The following is a 22,913-nucleotide window of genomic DNA, read 5'->3' as shown; positions in this document are numbered from 1 at the left end:
AGTCATAGCCCTGGATTTGGGATGGGACTGGGAAAGGCTGGAGCTTCCTCCTGATCCTTACATCTGCCTGCCTTACCCTGCAGGGCCTTCCAGGGGCTGTGGGCAGCCCAGGCAGAAGGGGACCGCCTGTGAGTAGAGCTGCACGTGTGTCTGCCTGAAATCCTCCCCTTCCCCAGGGTGGAGGTGGTGTGATCACAGAAAGCCCCTCCGAGCTGAGAGCCAGCTTTGCCTTTCGGTGGTGCTGTGCAGCTGATGTGCTTGAACAAGAAATTAAAGAGCCAGTTTGAAGTGGAAAATGCTAGTCTTGCATGCAGGAGGCCGGAGCCATTCGCTTTGGACTTAGCCACGACGCTCTGCTCTGTTTTGGGTGGTTTCTGACCAGGTCCCCACAGCAGTGAGCCTCTCACCTCCCTGATAGCTCTGCCTTTGCTCTCCTCCTGCCTCCTGTTGCCTGTTATCCCCCCATGCTTTCCTTGCCTGCTCCCATCCCGGCGTGCTTGATCCACTGCTCTCTCCTCCAGGGTTTTGCTGGCTTGCAGGGAGACAGAGGCCATGGTGGACTCCCTGGACCAATAGTAAGGAAAACCTTAATTTTGCATTAACTTTCCATTTACTGAGGCTGTAGAGCTGTGGAAGGCCAGTGGGGTGTCCAGGCAGGGTGCTCGCTATCATGGAGCAATGGATAGGAGCTGCCTGAAGATGCACTGTCTGAGAGCTGGGCTCGTGCAGGATTTGGCGAATAGCTACAGGTTCTGGGGCCACGCTCCTCCAGATTTCAGGCTGCCGTGAGCCATCTGGGCTGAATGAGCCGGCCCAAGGCTGCCCTAGCCCATCACACAAGTCGTCAGGCCCCGAATGCCCTGTTAGCTGTTAATTATTTGCCCGCATTGTCACCCAGCCTGGTGACAACCCTGTTTGAGAGCCAGCCGTGCGCAGGTGCTGCCAGGACGGGCCACAGCGGCAGAATTTGACCCTAACAACCTGGTTTGGACCAGGCAATGCCTGTCATTGAGCACAGAGGTCCCAGCAGTGGCTCAGTAGGGCTTTTCTCATCACAACCTTTTGGCTGATATCTCCTCCTCAAACATTTCTGAAGGGCCCTCTGGGAAGACCAGGAGCTGATGGAGACCCAGGCTCCCTGGGCACGAAGGTGAGAGCAGGGAGCAAGGGTGGCCGGGAACGCACTGGGGGGCTGGCTGGAGCACCCGGTGGTGGCAGACACCCCTGAGCGGCCCTTGGCGGATGTGATGAGGCTTTTCATGGAAGCCTGGGGGGATCCTGCAGATTTGGACGTGGACACAGAGGGCAGGAAAAGGCCCCTGTGCACCACAGTGTGGAGATCTCATGGTCATGCCATGGGTGGGTGTGAGGTCCGCACCCAAATCCCCACTGACCACACACAGCTCTGCTAAGCCCCAGGGCCACCCGTAGGGACATCCACGTTGCTCAGGGCAGGCATGGCCTCTGAGGGCCTGGAGCAGGCTGATTGCGTGGACGTGGGGCAAAAAGAGGGATGCATCCTGCTCATGCATTTCTGTGCTGAAGCTCCCCTGCAGCCTCCTCCCCTCGCAGGCTCTGGGGAGCTGAGACCTGCCGTCAGCACCCACACATGAGCAGCCCATATGTTTCCCATACAGCCCCTACCTCAGCTGATCATTAGCGATGGTCATCACAGCCCAGGCAGCACCATGTAGAACTGGTTCCTTGTGCAGAGCCCAGCTGCATGCGTTAAGCCAGGCCAGGTCTCTCCCCTGGCACCCCTATAACTTCCATTAGAGCCGGGGCTGAACAGCATATCCATGTGCGGAGCAGAGATACATTAGTGCTTGTCTTTCCTGGCAGGGACTACCTGGAAAGCCTGGCTTGGAAGGACCGCAAGGACCTGTCGGCATGTATGTAAGTGATAGGCATGCCTGCTTAGCGAGGTACGGTGCAGCCTGCCTGTGCGCTGGGGAGAGGTGGAGAGGCTTGTGGGAATACGGATATGTCAGCCAGGGCCCTCACGGTCCTGTCAGGGCTTCTGCAGTGCCCCAGTGCCAGCCCACCTTGGCAGCTCTGGCTGCCCGAGGTATCTCCCAGCTCCAGCCTGGATGAGCACAGCGTTTGGGGCCAGCATTTCTAAAGTCATCCTGATGCATCCCTCTGGGGATGGTGGGGCTTACCCTGGCCCCGGGCAGTGGATCTGCATGGGGGCTGGCCCAAGGTGGTGTCTGAAGATAAGTTACTCTACCAGCATGGCCTGAGACCCCAGCGCACTTCCCTGGGGCCACGTGCACCCACTTGCCAAGTCCTCCTGACTCAATGGAGAAGGTGTGGAGGCCAAGGAGTGGGGACATGAGCTAGGTTTCGTATTGCTGATGAGAGAGGGAAACCCTCGTGGTCACGAGACCTTTCCATGTAAGATTAAATAAGATTAACTTTGGATAAAAACGATAATCTGGGACAGAGCCAAAGAAACTGAGTTTATGAAGCTCTGATCCCTGGGACAACTCCTCCTTTTCCCCTGGCGAGAGCTGAACCTCAACAGTTGCCTTATCCCGTAACCTGGATGTACCATGTGTGTCTCTGCTGACCTACCAACGCGGTGCTCTCCCCAGGGCTACCCAGGACCTGTTGGTGACAGAGGGAAGCCGGGACCGAGGGGGGAAAAGGTAGGACTGGGAAACCTAGCAAGAGAAGCAGCTCAGGGCAACCAGCAAAGTGATTTCTGCTTGCTGCCGGGTGGTGGGTTGTGCTGCAGAGTGCTGAGCTGCACCAGAGCCAGGGAGGAGGGACTGCGATGCTGGGCACGAGTCTCTGCTGCAGGACCTGCTCTGCAGCTCTTGCAACCACTGGCTATTAGGGGTTTTGTTTTCCTGCCCCTCTGCATTAATCTTCTGGCTCAGTAAGGGGGGGATTTCAGAGGCTGTTACAGAACGAGTTTGTTTCTGTTTGTTTTAATCCTGTTATGAGAACAAGTCTTAAGAGAAGTGTGGCTGGAAACGGCAGACCCTCAGGCTGTGTTAGCTGCAAGCCGGTCCTGGCTCTTTGCTGCAGCCCGAGCTGCATTTGGCCTCTGCCAGAGTTCAGCGATGTGCAGCTTTAGGGTTTGGATGTTCAGCTGAGTGGGGAGGTGTTTCAGGTGTTGTCTCAGGCCAGGCTCTATCAGCTGTGCTGCCCCGTGCCCGTGCCAGCAAGGTCTGCAGGGGCGCAGTGAGCTCCAGCCCTTGCTGGTTGCTGGCCAGGAGGACCATGTCTGGAGCTGGCTCCGACACAGGGCAAACAGGCTGGTCCTGAGCTCAACTCCCCAAACTCCTGCTCTTCTTCGTAAGACACAGGGCTGCTATTTTTGCCCTTAAGAGGTTATTGCAGTAGAAGGTGCAGCAGAAAGGAAATCTGTCTTGCCTCCTGCCAGGGAGAAACTGGAGCCCAAGGCCTGCCGGGATTCCCAGGAAAAGCTGGTCCCAAGGTGAGTGCTGCTTGCTGGCTGGCTGTGGGCAGCTCCAAACTCCCCCGTAGGCAGTGCTGAGGAAATCAGCTTTTGCTGAGCTGGATAAGGTAAAATGGGAAATCTTTCCTGCCAGCACCGAGGAGCTCAACTGGTGCTGGCTGTGGTGGGGAGAGGAGCTGCTACCCAGTGAGATGACCTGCAGTGCGGGCTGGGATCTCCCAGTGCCCAGAACAGTGGCTCTGGGGGCAGTGGGCAGGGGCAGTGCTCGTCCAGGAGAGCGTGGTCGGGGCTTCTGCAGTTCAAGGCAGAGCCTCGCTCCTGCCGTTAGCAGAGGGGGACTGCAGCATGTGGGTCTGACATGCCTCTCCCTTCTCCAGGCCCTGCCAGGCCCCCCTGGCCCAAGAGGACCTCCCGGCTCCCAGGTGGGTCCCAGTGCTGTAATGAGTTTGTCTGACTAGCCATGTCCCTTCTGCTGTGGGACCCTCTCGGCTGTGTGGTTGAGTTTGTGTGACCTATGGCATTAATGGCATGGATAAAGGCAGGGGCAGGCAAGACCCTGGGTCCCCCCCACTGTCTGCTGTTTTGTCCTGCTGGACTTTGCTGCACGGACCTCTTGGAGGTGGCCAGGGCACATGGGGTTTGTTTGAGCAAAGCCTGGTGCTCTCCACCCTGCTCTGAGTCCCCAGCACCATCTCCCCTCCCCACTGTGACCGCACCGTTGAAAACCTGTCTTGTTTCAGGGAAGACCAGGAGACCCAGGTCCTCGAGGGCTTCCAGGGCTGCCTGTAAGTGGAAGAGCTGTAGCATGAAGAGATGCTCTATAGGTTCAAGTTACGTGATGTCCAATGTGATATAACATAGGTGCCCATTCTGGCGGCAGCTCCATTGCTGGGCTGGCCATGAGGCTCAGTAAAGGGGCAGAATAAGGCCCAAACCCTGCACAGGTAGCCAGGTGATGACAAGATGGGTATGGGGACAAACTGCCCTCCTGCACTCACAGTGATCTCTGCCTGACAAGGTCACCGGTACCCCACCAGACTCAGATGGTGCCATTATAAACTGCATGGTGGCCAGATTGCTTCAGGCATGGAGTTTCACTCTTCCCCCTCCACTCCGTTGCCCTCCCCAGAGAGAGAGGAGCTGCACCGCTCCCTGCATTTCGGGTTCCCTAAATGGTCTTTTGGTCTTGCAGGGAGTTCCTGGCATGCGAGGGCTGGATGGCATCCCTGGGAAGTCTGGTTTGGCAGGAGAAACGGGGGCTCCTGGGAGGAGTGGGGCTACTGGCCTGCCTGGGTACCCGGTAAGTGCAGATGTGGCTCCTTTGACTGATGTTTAACACAACATTCAATACCTGCACTTGAGCAAGGAAGGTTGTTGGAGGCTCTTGGGGGAGCTGAGTGGCCTGGCATAACCTAAGGGCTCCGTTTGCCCTGACGCTGGACAGTGTGCACAGGGTATGTCCAGTGTGCTCATTTTAACACACTGCATTGCTGGCGACTCTACTTCATTCTCCATAACAACCTTGGGGTGAGGTTCCTATGGTTCCTCTTAGCTCCCAGTCTTTGCAGTGCCTTTGCTGCACTCTCCTCCACCTCTTCATTGATGACTTAGGCCACGCTTTCACCAGGGGTTGTCTTTGCAGAGTCTGTGACCAGCAACTGTTACTGGCCCCTTCCAGCTTGGATATGGAGCCTCTCAAGGCTCACTTGCTTGCTTTCAAGTCTGATTGTTTGGTTCCTTTGCCGTAACCTGCCTCATCCTCTTGCTCTCTGCCAGTAGGACAGGTTGCAAGGGTTTTTGCTGGCGTGTGTCAGACAGTGGGAGCTCCCCAAAGCACCTGCACAAAGGGAGGGAAGAGGGAAACTGGTACAGGAGACTTGACAAGCTGGCGAGTGGCTCATCTGCCAGTGGAGATGTGTGCTGGGTTCTCTCATCCACCTGCCATCCAAACTTGGGAGCTGCAAACGCCTCTGAATTAATGTAATGCCTTGCTGTTAATATAGGCTGTTTGTTTTCAGGGCCGGGAAGGTCCGGGTGGACCTGAAGGGCCTTTGGGGAGGAAAGGAGAAAAGGTAAGAAAAGAGAAGGCCTTTTGGTACCCCTTGCCTCCATGTGTGCAGTTCATGTCTGTGTGAGTCAGGAGCTACCCAGGCAGGGCAAAGCTTCATGTGATCGCTCTCCTTGTGCGAAAGGGTATTTTCCTCCTATATTCTGCCAGTCTCAGTTGCCTTGTGAGGAGGAGAGCTAGGAGCCAAATTTGGCCCGTGGGTCACCGCTTAGACCATGCTGATCTGTGACACTGTAAGGATCTTGTACCCACGGCACTTGAAACAACCTTGGCTTCTCCCTGACTCCTCCATGTGGAGCTATCCTCCTCCAGGGAGCTCACAGTGCTGAGCCACTGCGACAGTCTGGCTTTCTCGCCTGGGCATCGCCTCCTCCCTGTACCTCTGGAGCCACGACCCAACTCAGGGCGACCAGGAGCCATACTGAACATAGGCTTTCCCAAACTGCTCTCTTCAAGGTGGAGAACAGAAGTGCATGAGCTTCCATGAGAAACTGGGGAGGCTGAAGGTGAAGCACTCCTCCCAATTTTGCCACTTGCTTTACCTGGAGGGATGGATATTTGCAAATTTGATGCAATATGGGAGAAGAGCCCTGCAAGCCTTCCTGGTAACGATGTTCTGCTGACATCGCAAGGGCCGGGGCAGTGGGGCTCTCTGCGAGGACCTGTGCTGAGGACAGCCAGAGCTGCTTGTTCTGATTTCTTTGTCTCCTCTCCCAGGGTGATGTGGGCGATCCCGGGGAACCTGGCATCAGCGGGCTGGATGGAGAGCAGGTACATCAGCTCAGAAAACCTGGCTCTCCTTCTCCTGGGGCTGCTCCGGCCTGCTTCTCCCAGCGTGCTGTCTCTGGGGAAGGAAAGGGATTACTGGTCCTTAACCGAACTAGGTTGAAACTCTGTCCACGTTAGCTGATTTGAAGGGTTTGTGCAATAGGGGCAAATCAAAGCGTAGGCAAGATGGGAGCCAGCAATCTCCCCAGGAGAAATATCGTTGGAAAATCTGATGAGATGAGACATCAGTGCATGGGGACTTCCCAGGCTGGCCCTAGTGAGGTGGTGTCTGACACTGGCACTGCAGAGTCCTGCACGTGCCGGTTGGTGGTGATAACCCATGGTAGTAATGGGATGTGTGTTTTCTCCTGCAGGGACCACCAGGATTGCCAGGAGTGGAGGGTCGGCCAGGACCCAAAGGCGAGCAGGTCAGTTCCAGCTGGGTGCTGAGGGTGACAGGCACTGCGTGTGCTGTGCTTACTGGTGGCAGTGGGCTTGCCTGGCCCTGTCACCCCTCCTGGGCCTGCTGCAGAGATGTGAGCGGGCACTCAGGGTTTCCATGGCCTTTCTGCAGCCAGGCACCTCTGTGCTGTCCTCATCTGTCACTGCCGGCGCAACCCTTCTGGGAGATTTTCACATGCACCAAAGAGATTTTGGTGCTTAATTCCCATTGACTTTGAGTACAGGCAGGCACCTAAAGCCATGTGGGGCTTTTTTAAATTGCCCCCCAACGTGCCTGTGCTTGGGAATTTACGTTCCTAGGCATGGTGGGGAGGACCAGGATCCCCTCAAGGCTTTGGTACCTGGTACAAGGAAAACTGGGAGGGACTGTATGGTGAGAAGTGATGGATGTGCAGTAAGGGCAGAGCCAGCATCTGCTAGAAAGGTCAGCCAAGAATAATACTGGTGGTCTTCTTCCTTTCCAGGGAGAGGCAGGAATCCTTGGAGCTCCAGGCATCAAAGGTGGTCCTGGGGAGCAAGGGGACGATGGGCCAAAGGGGCCACCTGGGAGACCCGGGGAGCAAGGAAAGGAGGTATGTGCACTGGCTGACACCACGGAGGTCACTGCTACCCACCAGCTTCCTCGGCGCCCATGCTGTGCTCTGCCAGGCCCTGGGGTCAGTGTGGGGAAGGGAAAGGTGTTAGCTCTGAACAGCCTGCACATCCTGCAGCTCTGCTGCAGACAAGCTTTGGGCTCTCCTTGATGTAGGGGAAGACGTTTCCTGAATGTGCTAGTTATTTGGTCCTTGCTTGCTTTTGGGATAGCATGGGTCATGGCTGAAAGTATTCTTGTGGTTCATTCATTCACCTGGTAGACCTGACAGCTTTGCAGGACCTGCAGCATTTTAGCCAGAAAAGAAATCCCAGCCAGAGGAGGGGAGTAAAGTCAATGGAAGTCAAAGCCTGGCTTTTAAATTACTGACCAAGCTTCAAATATACCTGGCTGGGACAGGACTGGTGGAACATTCATTGCACCTGACACTGTTATTTCCTCTTCTGGCAGGGTGATGTTGGTGATGCTGGAGACCCGGGCGAGCCAGGACTCCAGGGACAAAAGGTGGGGAGCGCCTCTTCCCCGTGTTTCTTTCCGGCAGCTTGGGGCCACTTGTAGCCTGCTCAGCCTCCATTTTTTAGTTTGTTGTGGAGAGGGTAGAAGCAGGGCAGGGATATCCCCATGACCCGTTAGGTGGCTGAAAGCCCCTGGAGATTTTGGGGGCTGCAGCCCTATTAGACCTGGCATTAAAGCCCCTCCTGTGAGTGCTGTAGGATGAAGGTCTTGTCTGTGGTACCCAGTGAGAGTTTGAAACGTCGTCTTAATGCAGAAGCTCCTTCAATTGCTATTCCTTTTTCCTCTTTGTGGTGATATCTCTGTCTCCGTTCCTGGCCAGGGAGACGCTGGCCCTAGGGGCCTTCCTGGAGTACCTGGACAAGGAGCTGTTATGGGGGACATTGGAGGAAAAGGACATAAAGGAGAGAAGGGCCAAGAAGGTTTGCTGGCAAGTACAAAGAGGGATCCTTCAAAACCCGCAGGGATCTCAGCATTCACCCCAAGCTGGCAGTTCTGCTGCAGGGTGATTAGGAGTAGGGCTTTCCCCAGCAGGAAATGTTGGGCTCTAGGAGCTATAGAAAATACTAGAAATTGGAAAATCTCCATAATCAGGAAGTTTTGCGTCTCATGGGCATGCCACCAAATTTGGCTCTGGTTGACACAAAAGGACCTGCTTTGGAGCATCTCCCTGTGTGTGAGCATTCGGGCAGAAAAAGAGCCCATTTACAGAAAGAATACAGCCTTGTGTGGAGATTTTTATCTGACCCAGTAAAAAAAAGTCTTTCTTTATGAGGTTTTGCATTTGTCTCAAAGCTGGATTTTCATATCCCTGAGATCTCAGTGCATCTTGGCTGTGAGGAGCCTGATCTACCTGTAGCTCCACGTTTCCTGCGTGTTGGGAGAAGTAGTCTGACCTTGAATCTCCTTCTCTTTGGCTACTGGTGTTTGTAGGGTTTAGTTGTTTGGGTTTTGTTTTCCATGTGTGCCTGCAGTCCCTGGGTGGAGAGAACTGCCGTTACCTGTTGGGTTGCTGTATGGGCAGCTTTCCTGTGAACCTGCTGATTTTGTCTCCTTGGGGTTACTGGCCTGAAAAAAACTGCCTCCAGCCCTCTTTGCTGGGCAGCCCAGGTTAACACTCGGCTGGACCAAACTCCAGCCTTATTTCAGCTGTCTGTGGCACTGAGCATTACTCCCTCTCTGTCCCAGGGCCAGGTCGGTGTTATTGGAGGTGCAGGACCTGCCGGCAACAGAGGACAGTTTGTAAGTCGGCTTGTATTTCTCCTCCTCCCTTTCTGGTGGGTTGCAGCCCTGGGGCAGAGAGCTGAGGGCACGTGCGTTGCTCGGTGCCAGGTTGTGGCCAAAGCCCAGCTTGACTGCATCAGTGAGACTCCTCTTCTTGTACCCTGAACAGGGTGGAACAGGTCTCCAAGGTCCTCCTGGGCTTGACGGTCCCGAGGGAGCGAAGGTACTGAGGCATGACGGCTCAAGCCCTTGATCTCTTGATGAAATGCCCTTCTACTGTGAGAGTGAATTTAGCAAGGAGCACTTTTCAGAAGGCGATGAAGAGTTACCTGTGGTTTGGGCACTAAAAGCATCTCCTGCCAGGGTGCTTGGACCTGCGGATCCCCTTGCAATAAGGAGGGTCCTCTTTGGGTGGAGAGAGTCAGTGAAGTCTCCTGAGTTTGCAAATAAGAGATTCTCCCCTCTCTCCTACTCTTTTCCCAGGCTCTGGTTTCTAGCCTTTGGCTCAAGGGGAGTTGTGCTGTAATGGGAAAGCTGGTCCCAGTCCTGCATGCATGGCAAGCTGGTGACCCCGGAGGGACGGGATGGGGGACAGTCCCTGCCTCCTGAGAGCCAGGTTCAGCAAGGCCAGGAAAGGGTTTCCCAGCACCGAAGGGTTGTGATGGCGTGGGATCTGGAGGAGAGAGCTGGACCCATTTCCATTACTTCCCCAGGGAGATCCAGGGCCACAGGGCATGGACGGACCAGCTGGTGTTGCCGGATTAGAGGTACCGATGTCCTGGAAGCTCTCTCAGGCTTCATCAGTGCTTCACTGTTTCCAACACAAACTGAAGTCAAAGGGTTTATTGCCCCTCAACTGCCCAGACCAAGAGTTTCAGAAAAGAGGAGAGATTTTTAAGGTCTCAAATCTTGGCACTGTCTTCCAGGATGTACTGTGCCCCCACCCCCAAAATCAGACCACTTCAATCAGACACCCCTTTTGAAAAATCTGTTCCAGTATTTCACCTGGAAACGTATTTGGAAGGAGCCTTTGCTCCTTGTGCAGCAGCAGCCATGAAGACAGGAGCCTTCTCCTTACCCTGAGGCTCTTCACTGAGGCTTGTAAAGCTGAAGAGCTGCTTGCCATCTCTGTCAGGGACAGATATGAGCAGGATTTTTTTCAGCTAAGACTCATTTGCAGGAAAAAACATAGATTTCAACGAAATACGAAATTCCAGTGAGATATTCTGTTCTGTTCAGTCCGAAACAAATTCCCATTTACTGAAAATCTGTCAATGCTGTCATTTTGGGACAGCTAGAAGTAATTACCCTCCCCGCATCAACTGCCACCCACAGCAAAAATATTGCTATTGGCACTGATTTAATGGAGCCGATCCCTCCGAGGAAGAAGGCTGGTAGTTTCTTCTGGGCAAGGCAATGCTGCCAGAGACTGGTGAGGGAGCCACCTCCCACGGCACCTGTTGGAAGCGATACCCCCTTTGCCAGCTGAATTTTGTGTGTAGGAGAGGATGCTTAAAATATTTGTAAAGGGCCTGAGTGTGAAAGGCATGGTGGGGATGGATTTCTCCTAAATCCTCAATGTTGCTGCAGGGACTCGCAGGAGATGATGGAGTAAAGGGAGACCGAGGCAAACCTGGTCCTGCGGTAAGTGCTTCAGTGTAAAAGGAGTTTAAGGACATTTTGTGATTTGTGCTGCGTGGCACAGGGGACCCATATCAAGATATCTGATATCACTTTAGGTAAATACCTTTGTAACCGAGTCACCATTTTCTTGGTTTCTTTAGAACCATAGCTCTTTAAAGGCATTTTAATATAGCTATTAAAAAGATGTGAAAAGTGCTGATAGGGCTGTGCAGTTAATGCTCACTTATCAGAGTTGCCTGAAACAGGTCCAGTGCATTTGGCTCTCGTGCCTTTGCACCATAAATCTCCTTGTGGCCTGCAGATCTGAAGGCTCGCCAGGAAAGGCCGTTCTGCTAGCCCAGGGCATGCTCTCATGAGTGCTTGCCGCTGCCGGTTAGATGTCCGCTCACAGCGGTGGCTGACCAGCCCCTTCCCGTCGCAGCCTGAGCTCTGGCTGGCTGCACCAGTTTTGTGGTTGCGGTCCTGATGGTTACAGAGCCACGGTGTGTTGCTGATGCTCTGCACCTCAGCTGGAGGGATAAATCTTGTCTGGGTCCCAGTTTTCCTATGCTACAGTGCCCCTATGCCCAGGCAAGACCATTTCCTTAACTCAGGTGATTCCTTTTGCTTAGCTGAAGGCAGGAAATGGAAGAAACTCTGTCTGGGTTTGCAAAGCAGGGAGAGGAGGCGTCTCACTACCTCTGTGAAGTTGGGCTTGCTGTTCCCCCGGGCCTCTCTGTCTCCTCACTAGCTACCACGCACACATCTCCTTATCACCCAGCAATAAATAAGCCACAAACACCCTTGATCATACCTCAGCCAGACATTAGGCAGCTTCTCACGTGTCCCCTCCAGCCCAGTCTTTCCTTTTTTCTGAGCTAGGAATGAAGTCCCAGCCCCAAGTGTGGCATCTGGGTCCCTAAGTCCCCTGCAGAAACGGATGGGAATTTGGGAGCCAAACCAGGGCATGGGAGCCTGAACCCTTTGCCAGGTCTGGGTCTGTATCGGCTGCCTCTGTTTTCTGTGCGCTCTAGGGCTCAGCGGGCTCCCGGGGAGGAAAGGGCGTCCCCGGATTCAAGGGCTACTCGGGGCCTGAAGGAGCCAAAGGAGCTGCGGGAGCGAAAGGAGAGCTGGGCCGGCAGGTAACTTGTCTCACCTTCCCGCTCTCCGCGGAGGCGACGAGGGGACCTCCGGCGGGGCGGCCCTCCTCCATGCAGCTCCAGCACCCACGTTTTGCTCAGCATCCTTCCCCCAGCTCCGATACTTCGGCTCCTGTAACGGAGCAAGGAGTTGCTCCGGCTGCAGCATCCCCGCTCAGGTTTGCAACGCTGCCTGGGCTGGGAGCGGCCTCGAGCGCGGTGGTGCGTGCCTCATTGAAACCCCCCTGCAAACCCCATTTCTTTGGGTCACCAGCCACTGGAGAAATGCCTCGCTATCTCATTTAGCCCAGCAGAAATCCATAAATGTTGTTTTTAATAACCGTGCTGCTCTGTAGGGCTGAACCTCCCGGGGCACAGGGGAACTGATAGGTGAATCAAGTTTCGCAGCTTCAAAGTGACTGATATTTTAGAGGCAGGGAAACTGAGGCACCGACATCAAGGAGGGGTTACGGGGTCAAGATGCTGAGCTGATGGGTTTGGTGTGGACCTACCATGTGGAGGTGCCTCGGTGCAGGGCAGGAAAAGCTCGGGGCAGAGCCCGGATCCCTTGACGAGGCAACCAGCTTTTCACCTGCTCTCCTGCCTTCCCCAAATAACCCAGAGCTGATGTCAAGTCAATTTTTTGTCTCTACATGGATTCAGGGTCCTCTCGGGTCGCCAGGCGAGGCTGGAGTGCCGGGATTAAGCGGCACCGAGGTGAGTGGGGCTCCTCTGCTGCTCCTCTTGGTCCCAGTCTCCAGCTTTCCTCGAAGCCCAGCTCTGAGCAGCTCTCAACAGGCTGGCCAAGGATTTGGGATTTGGGGGAATACCCCTGCGACAGCCCATTTTTGGAGCTGTATTGGTTTCTTTCCTCCTTAGGGCCTGATGGGTGTGAAAGGGAATCCGGGCAAACCAGGAAAACTGGGGCAAAAGGTGAGGACCTGGAAGCCTGCTGTGACATTTCGTCTCTCCTGAAAGCCTGATTCGGGTGTCAGCGATGATTCCTGCGTGGTCAGCACCTCCCTGCTCCTGCAAAACACCAGTCACGGCCGCACTGGGCAGGCTCGGGTTTGGAGACCGGCAAAAATCCCACTGGGGGTCCTCAACACAGACTCCTGAAGTGCATCGCGTGGGTGAGAGCAGGGAGGGGAGGTCGGGGAACACCCTTATGGAGGGTTTTCCTTCTCCTTTTGGATTTTAGGGGTCTCAAGGGCGAGCTGGTCCTGAAGGGCAGAAAGGTCGCAAAGGAGAAAAGGTACCTCGGAAAATCCTCCCCCTACTTTTTCCTTCTGCAAGGTAACCGAGAAGCAGCAGCCCGTGGTCAGCGTGCCTGAATTCATCACGTCAGTGCCTGCTCCTCGGGAAAGCGTTTAGGCATCCGTAAACCCCTGGGGCTGGAGAGCATTTCATGCAATTAACCCGTTCGTGTTCGGTGCCTCGGGCAGTCACAGCAGAGCAGCCATGGGGCAGCAGCATCTGTCCCCAGTGCCTGCCCACCTCCTTCCCCCAAGCCACCTCCCAGCCCTGCGAACCATCCCAGTCACGTCCCAAGTGGGACAGATTTCGAGGGAGATCCTTGCGGGAGCTCTGGGTGCAGGAAAGGAAAGTTTGCACCCCATGAGATGTCCCGGGGAGCCAGAAGCGGTGCACGGTGCAGGCTTTCCCGTTACAGCAATGGTAGTTGTTGCTTTAACGCCTGCAAACTGGGGAAGGAGCGATGCTTCTTCACCCCCAGTGCTGGAAACGGCACGGGCTGCTCTCGGGCTCGGCCCTGGCAGTGTGCACGGGGCTGGCAGGGGTTCGTGGCTATGGGTCACAGCCTCGTGCGGCACAGTCCAGTCCCGGTTGTCGTGCGGAGGGAGAACTCATGAGGGTCCCTAAAAACCAGGGCTGCCTCGGCTGGTTTCCTTGTCTGCACAGAGAGAAATAACCCCCGGGAGCAGGCTGGGGAGTGTGGTCTGGCCTTGGCGAGGAGCCAGCAGGTCTACCCCATCTCCGTCACCGCCTGCCCTCGTGGGGCTTTAAAAGCCGTGGGAAGGGACGTTTCCCCTCGCTGGCAGCTCCGTGACACCACCCTGGCGTCCGTGCCTATGTCTTGTGGCCCGGTGGCGGGGTTTCACCTGTTTGGTGTCCTCGCTCGCGCTGAACGGCTGGCGTCTCCGCTGTCTCCCGTCTCTGCAGGGCGACGTCGGGCGCGAAGGGCAAGAGGGGCTCCCCGGCGAAGCTGGCAGAAGGGTAAAACGGCGCCGTCGTCCCCGCGGAGGGTGGCGGGAGGCTGCTGGGCTGCCCCATGGCGGTGGGCGCCCGCAGCGCTGGGGGGCACCCGACGTCCCCGCGGGGTGGCAGCGGGGGGACGCGGGGCGGGCAGCATGGCGTGCGGGCAGTGCAGGCAGCACAGCGTGTGGGCAGCCGCAGCGGCGCATTTAACGCGCTCCGCCGCTCAGGAGCCCCTCCTCTGTCGTTGCCCAGGGCAAGCGAGGCAAGGCTGGCCACAGGCCACCCAGAGGCCCCCAGGGACCCAAGGTAGGCCAGCGCCGCGCTTTGGTTTCGCAGCCCGGCCCGGGCACGGGGTCCTTCTCGCGTCGGGCAGGCCCCCTCTCGCCCCAAATTTCTCCTGCGGCCGCGTTGCCAGGTCGTCCGATGTGCCGGTTGGAGGCTGAGCTGAGCGAGGGGCTCTGGGCGTCCCACCGAGAGACCCCTGTCCCCCCGCAATGCCGGCAGGCAGCTCGAGGTGCTCCCCAACCGGGGGAAGGACACCGCTTCCGCAGGTCCTGCAGCTGCTCGTGGTTCAGGGTTTTCTGGGAGTGGAGATGGACATCTTTATGTGTAATAGTCATGTTTCCTTGCTGCCGTGACTCTCCAGCATCCTGGCTGCGGTCTCCCTCGGGCTACAGCAGCACCTGCGATTGCCCCTTTGGGCACGCAACAGTTCTGTAGTTCTTGCGTTTGGGGTGGGGCTTTTCCAGCTCTGAGGTATTGGAGATATAGATATATTTTCCCTTTGCTGTGGTTAAAAAACATGCTAGTAGCGTGTTGAGAAACCTCATTACCGCTGTTTGTTCACGTGCCTAGGAAGGGAAGGGCCAATTTTGCATGACCGCCCTCAAAACTGTTCCAGGCACTCTGTTGAACGTGCCACCCCGTCTCCCAAGCTGGGCCCTCTCCTGTCCCGTATCCAGCCTCCCCAACCTCCCCACCGCTGCCCTGCAGCGAGATGTGCTTCTGCCTTGCTTTCACGTTGAACCGCTGTGCAAACCGATAAGGGTCTCTCGCTTTTGCCTTTCAGGGCTTCCCAGGTGAAGAGGGGCTGGAAGGGCCCCAGGGCCCCCAAGGACCTTACGTGAGTATCGACTCTGGAGGTGCCCGCTTGCAAGGAGGTTTTGGGGGACCTGGCTGTTCCCCAGGCCCAGGGCTGCGTGGATGCCGGCGGTTGGAGCAAAGGCTTGAGGAGCACCAGGGTGTGCTCCTGCCTCTTGGTGGCTGTGGACAAGGCACTTTGGCCTCAGTTCATTCCCTGCCACCCGCTGGGTCCCTCCAGGACCTCTTAGCTTCTGAGATCAGGAGCGTTCAGCCCCTGCGGTACCACCACGCAACCCAGCTCTGCTAATGACCAAACAGGAGAACCATTTAAAAAGCGTGATGTTTCTAAGTGTTTTATCCATCTAGCGTACCTTTGATCGTGATGTCTTGCCTTCTCTTCCTAAATTAGCTTCCCAGCTGTGCATATGCAGTGAGGCAAAGCAGATAATTTCTACATCATTTTTATAAAAGCTGAATGCTTCCCTTCCCAGTTAAAGACCAGATCTAATGTCCAGGAATTATGAGTGCTTGCAGAAGACATTTCAAGTGTGGCTGTGCTCATGTTCCTAGAGAACTGATGTGGCTGAAAGGAGGGGTTGTACTGCAGCACCTAGTATTGGTCAAAAAAAAAGCTGAATATTTTTTTTAATTGCTGTGTATTCTTTTCTCCATTGTTTGAAAAAAATCTCAACTTTGGAAACTGAACCAAATTCAAAATGAGAAGCCAGGATGTTCTGGAACCAGCTAAAGGCTCTGAATTGCATTTTTAACAGGGATTTGGGGGGAGGAAGAAGGGATCCTCCAAAGGGAAAGTTCAAATATTTGATGATAAAATGCCTCGAGCTCTGTAAATCTGCCTGAATTCTCAGAATCCTTGTGGCAACCCACAATGACAGTTCATGGTGAAGCCCTTCCTGGCCAGGGAAAGAGATGTCCCTGGAGGATGAGGCCCTGCGCGGTGACCTCTCTTCAGCAGTCCTAGGAGGTGTGAGAAATTCAGCTCGCTGCAGCCCTGGGGTGATGTGGGTGATGCATATCTCTATCTCTTAGGGCATTCCTGGGCTGAAAGGCACGAAAGGAGACCCCGGCCCAAAGGGACAGAAGGTAGGAGATGTGCTGCTGTGCGGGTGCTGGGCGCAGTGGGGACTTCAGGTGGAGGCTAGCATTTAATTCACTGGACATAATCACATTTTTCCCCCCCTCTTCTTGAATCCCGATCACTGTAACATCTTATTTCTTTCCATGTTGCCCCCAATTTCCCCAGACATTGAGAGATGGGCACTTTAGTCTCCCTCCTGTCCCCCCAGGAGCTTTTCCCTCCGACAGGTCCTTTTCCAGCCTCTGTAGCCTCTTGGTGTCGCAAGTGGGCCCCCATAGCGTGCAGTGTTTTAATCCCCTGTCCTCAGCACCACTGCTGACTCCGCAAACGCACACATCTTCTCTGTGCTACTTACTGATGAGATGATGGATTCAACCTTGGCATGAGAAGCCAAGCACATCCTCATGGTCCCATCCGTCAGCTGCAAGGCTGTAAATAAGAGTGACAAGCAGTCCCTGGTGGCGGGCAGTTGCTCGCAGCCTTCAGGAAGATGAAGCTCGGTAATAAATAAAGCTTTAAATCTATTGCAAGCTAAACGAGCAATGGCAGAAGTTAAAGTCCAGGGCTTTCAGTAAGGCCAAAGTCTGTGGGAAAGCAGCTGGAGGAAGAGGCTGTTTGCTCGCTGCAGCGGTGGTAGAGCCGCCTGGGGAATTGTCTGTGTCTGTTTGCTGCGGTTGGGTTTCTTCCCCCGCTCTGCAAGATTTCAGAAAACAAGAAATTTCATTTCATTTTATTTTGGTTTATTTGGGTTTTATTTTATTTTCTCAAAGTATTTCCTAGGAACCTCTGAGTTGCTGTCGAATAATTTAAGCTGAGATAAAATACTTATTGTTTTGCCTTTGCAGCTGAGCAGGGAACGAAGGTGCTCTGTCACACTTTTTCCTTCCCAACCAATATGCGCATGTTTAATTCCAACAAACCAAAAAGATTTTTTGCAGGAAGTCTGCAGCTGGCCATTGCTGGGAATTTCAGGTCCCCGTCCCAGCTATTTTTGCCTTGCAGGAGTCCAGGAGACATTTGGCCAGGGTTGCTCTTTCCAGACAAACATCTCCTGCCAGGCTGCTAGTTGGGCTAGTTGCTTGTGCGGTAGGAAGCAGGAGACCAGAGAGGGTCGCCTGGAGGACATCTAGGTCCTTTCCTCCTCCCAGGCTGGACTGAAGGGAGTGTGTTGACCTGTAGTGCGTGTAGGCTTTCTCCTGGGGGGGTGGCTGCATTCTGGAGATCTCAGCCTGTCCACGCTATGGGTACAACCACAGCAGTAAAACCTGTGCTCGTGATCTTCTGCGTGGGTCCAGATAGCAGGTAAAACCTCCATGCCAACCTGAGAAATTAGCGCCGAAGGACTAAATTAAGCAGGGCAGAGCTCCCACTCCAGGCTCCTATGAGCTGATATTACAGGGCATTTCTACCCATCTTTGCCACCAAAACTTCTACTGACTGTCCCCCCGACTGACTCTCCTAGGGCGAGAAAGGCAGCGTGGGAGACCTCGGCCAGCAAGGCGACGATGGCTTCAAGGTGCGTGGAGGGCTTTCTCTTTTCCTCCCTCCCCTCGCTCCGTTTGGCCTCCTGTGTGACGCCTCTTCCACCTCTCCTAGGGCAAGCGAGGAGCCCCCGGCGTCCCCGGGAGGCCAGGACCCAAGGGAGAGCAGGTGACCGTGGGCTGGAGGGCGAGGGGAGGCCAGCGTGTGGCGGATGCACCGGGGGGGAACCGGGTCCGCGCCGGCACGGTGCACCCAGGCAGTATCGGGCACGCAGCCCTGCAGCTTTGCTGGACACGTTGCAGAGCGTTTGGGGCATAAATTAGTATTTGGGGCAATTTCCTTTGTCCAGCCCTGCAAAGGGAAAACTGGGGAACAGCCTGCTTGGCATTAGGCAACGCGCTGGGAGATGCCGCAGCTCCCACCAGGGACTTGGCTGCTCTGTGACCTCCGGTCGTGTCTTTGCAGGGTGACGACGGCCCCCCTGGTCCGTGGGGGCTCCCTGGGTTTCCCGGGAAGCCGGTAAGTCCTTCGCCGTCCCCGCAGCTCTCGGGGCCGCGCTCCCCGGGGCGGCAGCCGGAGCGCCAGGAGACGGAGAGCAGCCGTCCCTGGGCTTGAAAAGCGCCAGCGTGCGAGCGCAGAGCGGGTTCGTTGCGCTGGCAGCCGCATGCTGGCGTTTAAGGGGTGAGGACGGGATTAGCCGTTAATCAGGTCGGATCCCAGGGATTATCCGAAAGCGCGGCAACCTCCCTCTCAGGCGGCGCTTGTTCTTTTTTCCCCCAGGGCTCGGCAGGACAGAAAGTAAGTGCGACGGAGCATCTCGAGCGATCCCGGCCCCCTCGCTGGGCGCGGGGGGCCCAGCCGCGGCCCCCTCCTGCCCTCTCCCTCGCGCCCCTCGGAGCGGGATGCGGGATCCGGCGCCCTGGCGGTACCCGCTGCTGGGCACGGGGGCCCGGTGCGCCGTCCCGGGCTGCGTTCTGCACCGCGGCGTCTCACCGATTTCTTTCTCCCCCTCTCCGCTTCGGATCGCCGCAGGGACCGAAAGGCTTCGCGGGCCTGCCGGGAGCCAGGGGCCAGCGGGGCCTGCCGGTAAGCGAAGCGGCTGGCGTCCCTCGCGCCCGTCCTCCCCCGGACCGGGGGGAGGCTTCCCGCTGCGCCGTGCCGAGCCGAGCTGCGGGATCAGCCAGCTGCTGGAGCCGTGGGAGGGACCCAGGAGGTGGCGGGGTGGGAAGGCCCTCGGGCAGCGGCCCACGTCACCGGTGTTGTCCTCGTCACCCAGGGTCTCGCCGGCCCTCCCGGCCCAAGCGGGCCGTCGCTGAACCTGTCCGCGGAGCAACTGCAGGTGAGCGTCTGCCGGGCAGGCGGCGATGCGGCGCGGGGCCGGCGGCGCGAGGCCTTCGCTGGGCTGGGCACCGCTCCGGGCGCTGGCGGGACACCCGTCGGAGGGGCGGTCGGGGCTCTCCACGGGTCACAAGCTCTTGGTACCACCGGCGTTTTGCCCAGGATCCTGTTTCCACCCCTCGCCTGGGAGGCGCGTGCCAGGACTGGGGCTCACGCGAGCAGCGCGTCCCTCCACTGCAGGAACCGTCACCCCGAGTCCCTGGGTTTGGGGGCACAGGGGGGCCGGTGCTGAGACAGCGCTGGCCGTGGGGGTGACGAGGCGGAGGGCGGGTTCAGGGGCCTGGATGAGCGGCAGCGAGGTGGCTCTTGCCCAGCGTTTCACGACCTACACGCCGGCGCCCTGGCGTCCGCGTCCTCTTTGCCCTAAGCGCAAGGGAAGAACACGCTGACGGGCCGATCCGTAAGCCAGGAGCGGCGGGATGGCGCGCGCCGCCGGGATGGGGAGGCAGGAGCTGAGTTCCGTCCCCCCCCGTTTCAGCACCTGCTTTATCCCTCCAACCGCCTGAACTACACCGCGGCGCGGGCTCTCCTGGCCGCCCTCGAGCACGAACTGAAAGCGCTCGTCGAGCACCCCGACGGCACCAAGGAAAAGCCGGCGGCCACCTGCAAGGAGCTGCTGCTGGCCCACCCTCGGCTGCCCGACGGTGCGGGGGTCCCCGGGGGGGGGGGGGCTGGGGCTGGGGCTCGCTGCCGTGGGGGCACCCCGTGGGCCGAGTTTCCTCGTACCGGGCTGCGTGCGCACGCGCGCGTGCGTCGGGGTGCGGCCGGTGCCAGGCGCTGCGCTCTGCCTCCCTCCAGGCCGCTACTACATCGACCCCAACCAGGGCAGCCGCCGGGACGCCCTGCTGGCTTTCTGCAACTTCACGGCGGGGGGCGAGACCTGCCTGGCCCCCGTGCGCAACCAGGTAGGGCCGGGTGGCGGGGGAGAGGGTGCGTGCCGCCCCCGGGCGCCCGCCGTGCCGCGGTTTCGGTGGGACGCGGCAGCGACGCGGGGCTCGGCGCAGGCCGACGCTCCCAGGGTGGCCTGACGCCGTCCCCCCCCCCCCGTCCCCAGGTGCCCATCCGGGCCTGGCTGCGCGCCTACGCCTCCGCGGGCACCTTCGAGTGGTTCAGCGCCCTGCCCGGGGGCTTCCTGGTGAGTCCCCTGGTGGCACCGGGGCAGCCGAGGGGCCGCGATGCCGCTTGCACGGGGTTGGGGGGTCTCCCGCGCCCGCAAGCGGGTGGGGGGATCCCCGAGCATCCCCCGGGCGCCGCGGGCAGCCAGGCCAGCGAGCGGGGCGCGCGGTGCTGCCGGCCGTGCGCGGGGGCACGCGATGTCCCCGCGCGGGGCCGTCCGAGACGTGGCATCCCCGCGAGCGGGCGCTCTCGCCGTTGCAGCTGGAGTACGAGGGGGCCAGCCCCGTGCAGCTCCGCTTCCTCAAGCTGCGCAGCAGCCTGGCCACCCAGAAGGTCTCCTACTCCTGCCGGCCGGCCTCTGAGCAGGGCCAGCCCCAGCTGGAGAAGGCCATCCGGTTCCTCGCGGACTCCCGGGAGCAGAGCTACGTGGCCACCCTGCAGGGCTGCGTGGTAAGCGTGGCCGCCGCGGCGCTGCAGCCCCGGCGCCGAGTTTTGCGCCCGCGAGAACCGCCCCGAGTGGTGGAGCCTTTTGCCACCCCTTTGCAAGCCTGGGACTTGGGACACGTGAGGTTTCTCATGGCACGTTGAGGAAGGAAGAGCATCTCCTCCCTGGGCCTGAGGAGCTGCCCGGCCCTGGGAAGTGGTGCTGGCCCAAGCGTGGTGGGACGTGGTGGAGGACAGGGTGGGCTGCCCAGCGGGGAGAGCGGGTACAAGGGAGGTTGGGGGAAGCTGTGAGGGGTTGGTGGTGGAGACCTGGCCCTGCCAACAGGGTTTTTAGGGAGTAACGTGGGCAGTGAAGGGGATACTTGGTGCTCACAAGTGGGTCCTTCAGGTAGACCACCAGCATCTCATGCCAAGCATTGCCTTCACGGACTAGCTTGAGGTGAGACCCAGCTGAGGCCAAGCCAGGCCGAGGGTTTCAGTGCCGTTCAGCTGCCGCATGTGTTCGTTTCAGCTCGATAACGAATCGTCCATCACCGACACCATCTTCCAGTTCACCACCGAGGAGCTCGCCCTGCTGCCCCTGCGGGACCTGGCCGTGTTTCACAACGGCGATGCCTCGCACCAGTTCGGGTTCACAGTCGGACCGGTTTGCTTCAGCTGAGACCAAGGGCACCCAAAGCGACCGGCCCTCTCGCTCCCCGCACAAACTGCTTTCCCGCCGGGGACACGTGCCGAGGCGGAAGGAGCAGGGCTGCTCCCAGCCGGCTTTTCGGAGCCGCCGTTCCTATTTGTGAGATAGGTGTTTGTAGCTGCATTATGCCGTGGACTATACTTCCTTCCGAAGTAGAAGAATATTGTTTACAAAAGTTGTTTCTCTATAAATTATATATATATTATATATGTATATGAAAAGGTGCTAATTTAATGATGGACCAAGGGAAGACCATATAATTAAAACCACCACGAACTTCTTAGAAAAGAAAAAAAGGGGGAGGAGGGATTACTGCCAACTTGGGGAAAGGGGGAGGAAAGTGGTTTTTCCTCTCCTTGTAAAATTGCACAAAAAAATTGTTCAGTTCTAGCCACATTTTCTTCTCCTCCTCTTGCAGAGGAGGGAAACCACACACAAAATCCACTCCCTCACCTCACACGTTGGACACACTGGCCAAAACCGAAAGGTGATTCATTTGCCCCAAAAAATTATGTGTCATTTTTGGATACAAACTTTTGAGGAAAGGTTTTTGTTTGTTTGTTTGTTTTGTTTTGTTTTTAAGAGAAATAGCCTGTTCAGGGATTTATCCAATTTTTTTTTTTCTTTAAGCAACAAACGCACCCTGCATAACTCTACTTCCAGCATTCTGGCCATAAGGCCAAAAGCACTCGCTACCAAAAGTGGCGTTTTACCTGCCAGTCCCTGTTTCCTTCCCCAGCAGGGAATTCAAAATGAGTTTGCAAGCACGGAAAGCCTCGCAGCACCTTTACGGGGCATCAGCGTGCTTGTTTGCCCGTGGGGAAACCAAGACACCTTGGCTGCAAACCCTTTTGCTGCAGCAGGAAGGCAAATGCCAGGCTGCCTTTGACCGACAGATTGGCTGGTGCCCTGCAGCCGAGCCAAGGGTGCAAGGTGCAATGGGGAGAGCTGAGTTCTTGTCCACTCGCTGGCCAAGGAGATCGTCTATGGCTCCCTCAGCTCAAGGGCAGGAGCTCTTTGGCAGGATACGTGCGTTTCTGTGCAAGGGGGGGTGCCGCAGAGAGGGGCCCCAGCAGCCATGGGCGCCGAGGGCTTGGGCGCTTGCAAACGGCCGCCAACGCTGAGCTGGGCTTTTGCAAAGAGGCTGCGTCTGAAGCCACCGCGGCTCCTCGCAATCCCTGTTGTAATGGATGTGTCGGGTGCGTTCCAGCAAAGTGCAAATGGCTGCATACTCCTAATTAAACCAGAAATGGGTAGCAAAGCCCTCCTTGGAGCTTTTCTCCTCTCTCGCCTCCGCAGAAAAGGCTGGGAAAGGTATTTTGCAGGCCTGGAGCATCTGCAAGCCACCCCTAGGGCAATAGCCCTTATGTGGCGTACACTACTTTTGGCAATACCCCACTCCTCTTACTTCCCTGTCGGCCCAACCAGGAAAAGCACATGCAAGGACTCTGCGACTCCACCGGCCTCGCGTTATTCTAAGCCAGGCGTTGGAGCGGGCAGAACGGCACGAAACTAGTTAGCAGCAGCGCGAAGTCGAGAGCAAGGTGCCTAACTCACAGGCTCG

At 57.2% G+C, this 22,913-nt stretch overlaps 1 protein-coding gene across 1 annotated transcript in view; it reads left to right on the top strand.

The window, feature by feature from the left end:
- LOC106491577 (collagen alpha-1(II) chain-like) overlaps nt 1–22,568 on the top strand; it is a 118,906-nt gene extending 96,338 nt beyond the window's left edge. Inside the window, exons 32-69 of the mRNA XM_067308831.1 lie at nt 84–128; nt 522–575; nt 1,097–1,150; nt 1,843–1,896; nt 2,598–2,651; nt 3,395–3,448; nt 3,808–3,852; nt 4,171–4,215; nt 4,623–4,730; nt 5,449–5,502; nt 6,216–6,269; nt 6,641–6,694; nt 7,193–7,300; nt 7,771–7,824; nt 8,156–8,263; nt 9,022–9,075; nt 9,227–9,280; nt 9,771–9,824; nt 10,648–10,701; nt 11,715–11,822; nt 12,483–12,536; nt 12,699–12,752; nt 13,021–13,074; nt 14,001–14,054; nt 14,289–14,342; nt 15,106–15,159; nt 16,170–16,223; nt 17,681–17,734; nt 17,815–17,868; nt 18,166–18,219; nt 18,481–18,498; nt 18,733–18,786; nt 18,977–19,039; nt 19,577–19,742; nt 19,897–20,003; nt 20,153–20,233; nt 20,476–20,664; nt 21,170–22,568. Coding sequence (XP_067164932.1) covers nt 84–128; nt 522–575; nt 1,097–1,150; nt 1,843–1,896; nt 2,598–2,651; nt 3,395–3,448; nt 3,808–3,852; nt 4,171–4,215; nt 4,623–4,730; nt 5,449–5,502; nt 6,216–6,269; nt 6,641–6,694; nt 7,193–7,300; nt 7,771–7,824; nt 8,156–8,263; nt 9,022–9,075; nt 9,227–9,280; nt 9,771–9,824; nt 10,648–10,701; nt 11,715–11,822; nt 12,483–12,536; nt 12,699–12,752; nt 13,021–13,074; nt 14,001–14,054; nt 14,289–14,342; nt 15,106–15,159; nt 16,170–16,223; nt 17,681–17,734; nt 17,815–17,868; nt 18,166–18,219; nt 18,481–18,498; nt 18,733–18,786; nt 18,977–19,039; nt 19,577–19,742; nt 19,897–20,003; nt 20,153–20,233; nt 20,476–20,664; nt 21,170–21,319 — 2,637 coding nt within the window. The 3' untranslated portion in view covers nt 21,320–22,568. The remainder of the gene's footprint in view (nt 1–83; nt 129–521; nt 576–1,096; nt 1,151–1,842; nt 1,897–2,597; nt 2,652–3,394; nt 3,449–3,807; nt 3,853–4,170; nt 4,216–4,622; nt 4,731–5,448; nt 5,503–6,215; nt 6,270–6,640; nt 6,695–7,192; nt 7,301–7,770; nt 7,825–8,155; nt 8,264–9,021; nt 9,076–9,226; nt 9,281–9,770; nt 9,825–10,647; nt 10,702–11,714; nt 11,823–12,482; nt 12,537–12,698; nt 12,753–13,020; nt 13,075–14,000; nt 14,055–14,288; nt 14,343–15,105; nt 15,160–16,169; nt 16,224–17,680; nt 17,735–17,814; nt 17,869–18,165; nt 18,220–18,480; nt 18,499–18,732; nt 18,787–18,976; nt 19,040–19,576; nt 19,743–19,896; nt 20,004–20,152; nt 20,234–20,475; nt 20,665–21,169) is intronic.
- Nucleotides 22,569–22,913: the final 345 nt, after the last annotated feature.

This window comes from Apteryx mantelli, chromosome 21 (genome assembly GCF_036417845.1).
Source record: "Apteryx mantelli isolate bAptMan1 chromosome 21, bAptMan1.hap1, whole genome shotgun sequence".
NCBI lineage: Eukaryota > Metazoa > Chordata > Aves > Apterygiformes > Apterygidae > Apteryx > Apteryx mantelli.
The sequence above is the reverse complement of the archived record's forward strand: the minus strand, read 5'-3'. Positions and strand labels throughout refer to the sequence as shown.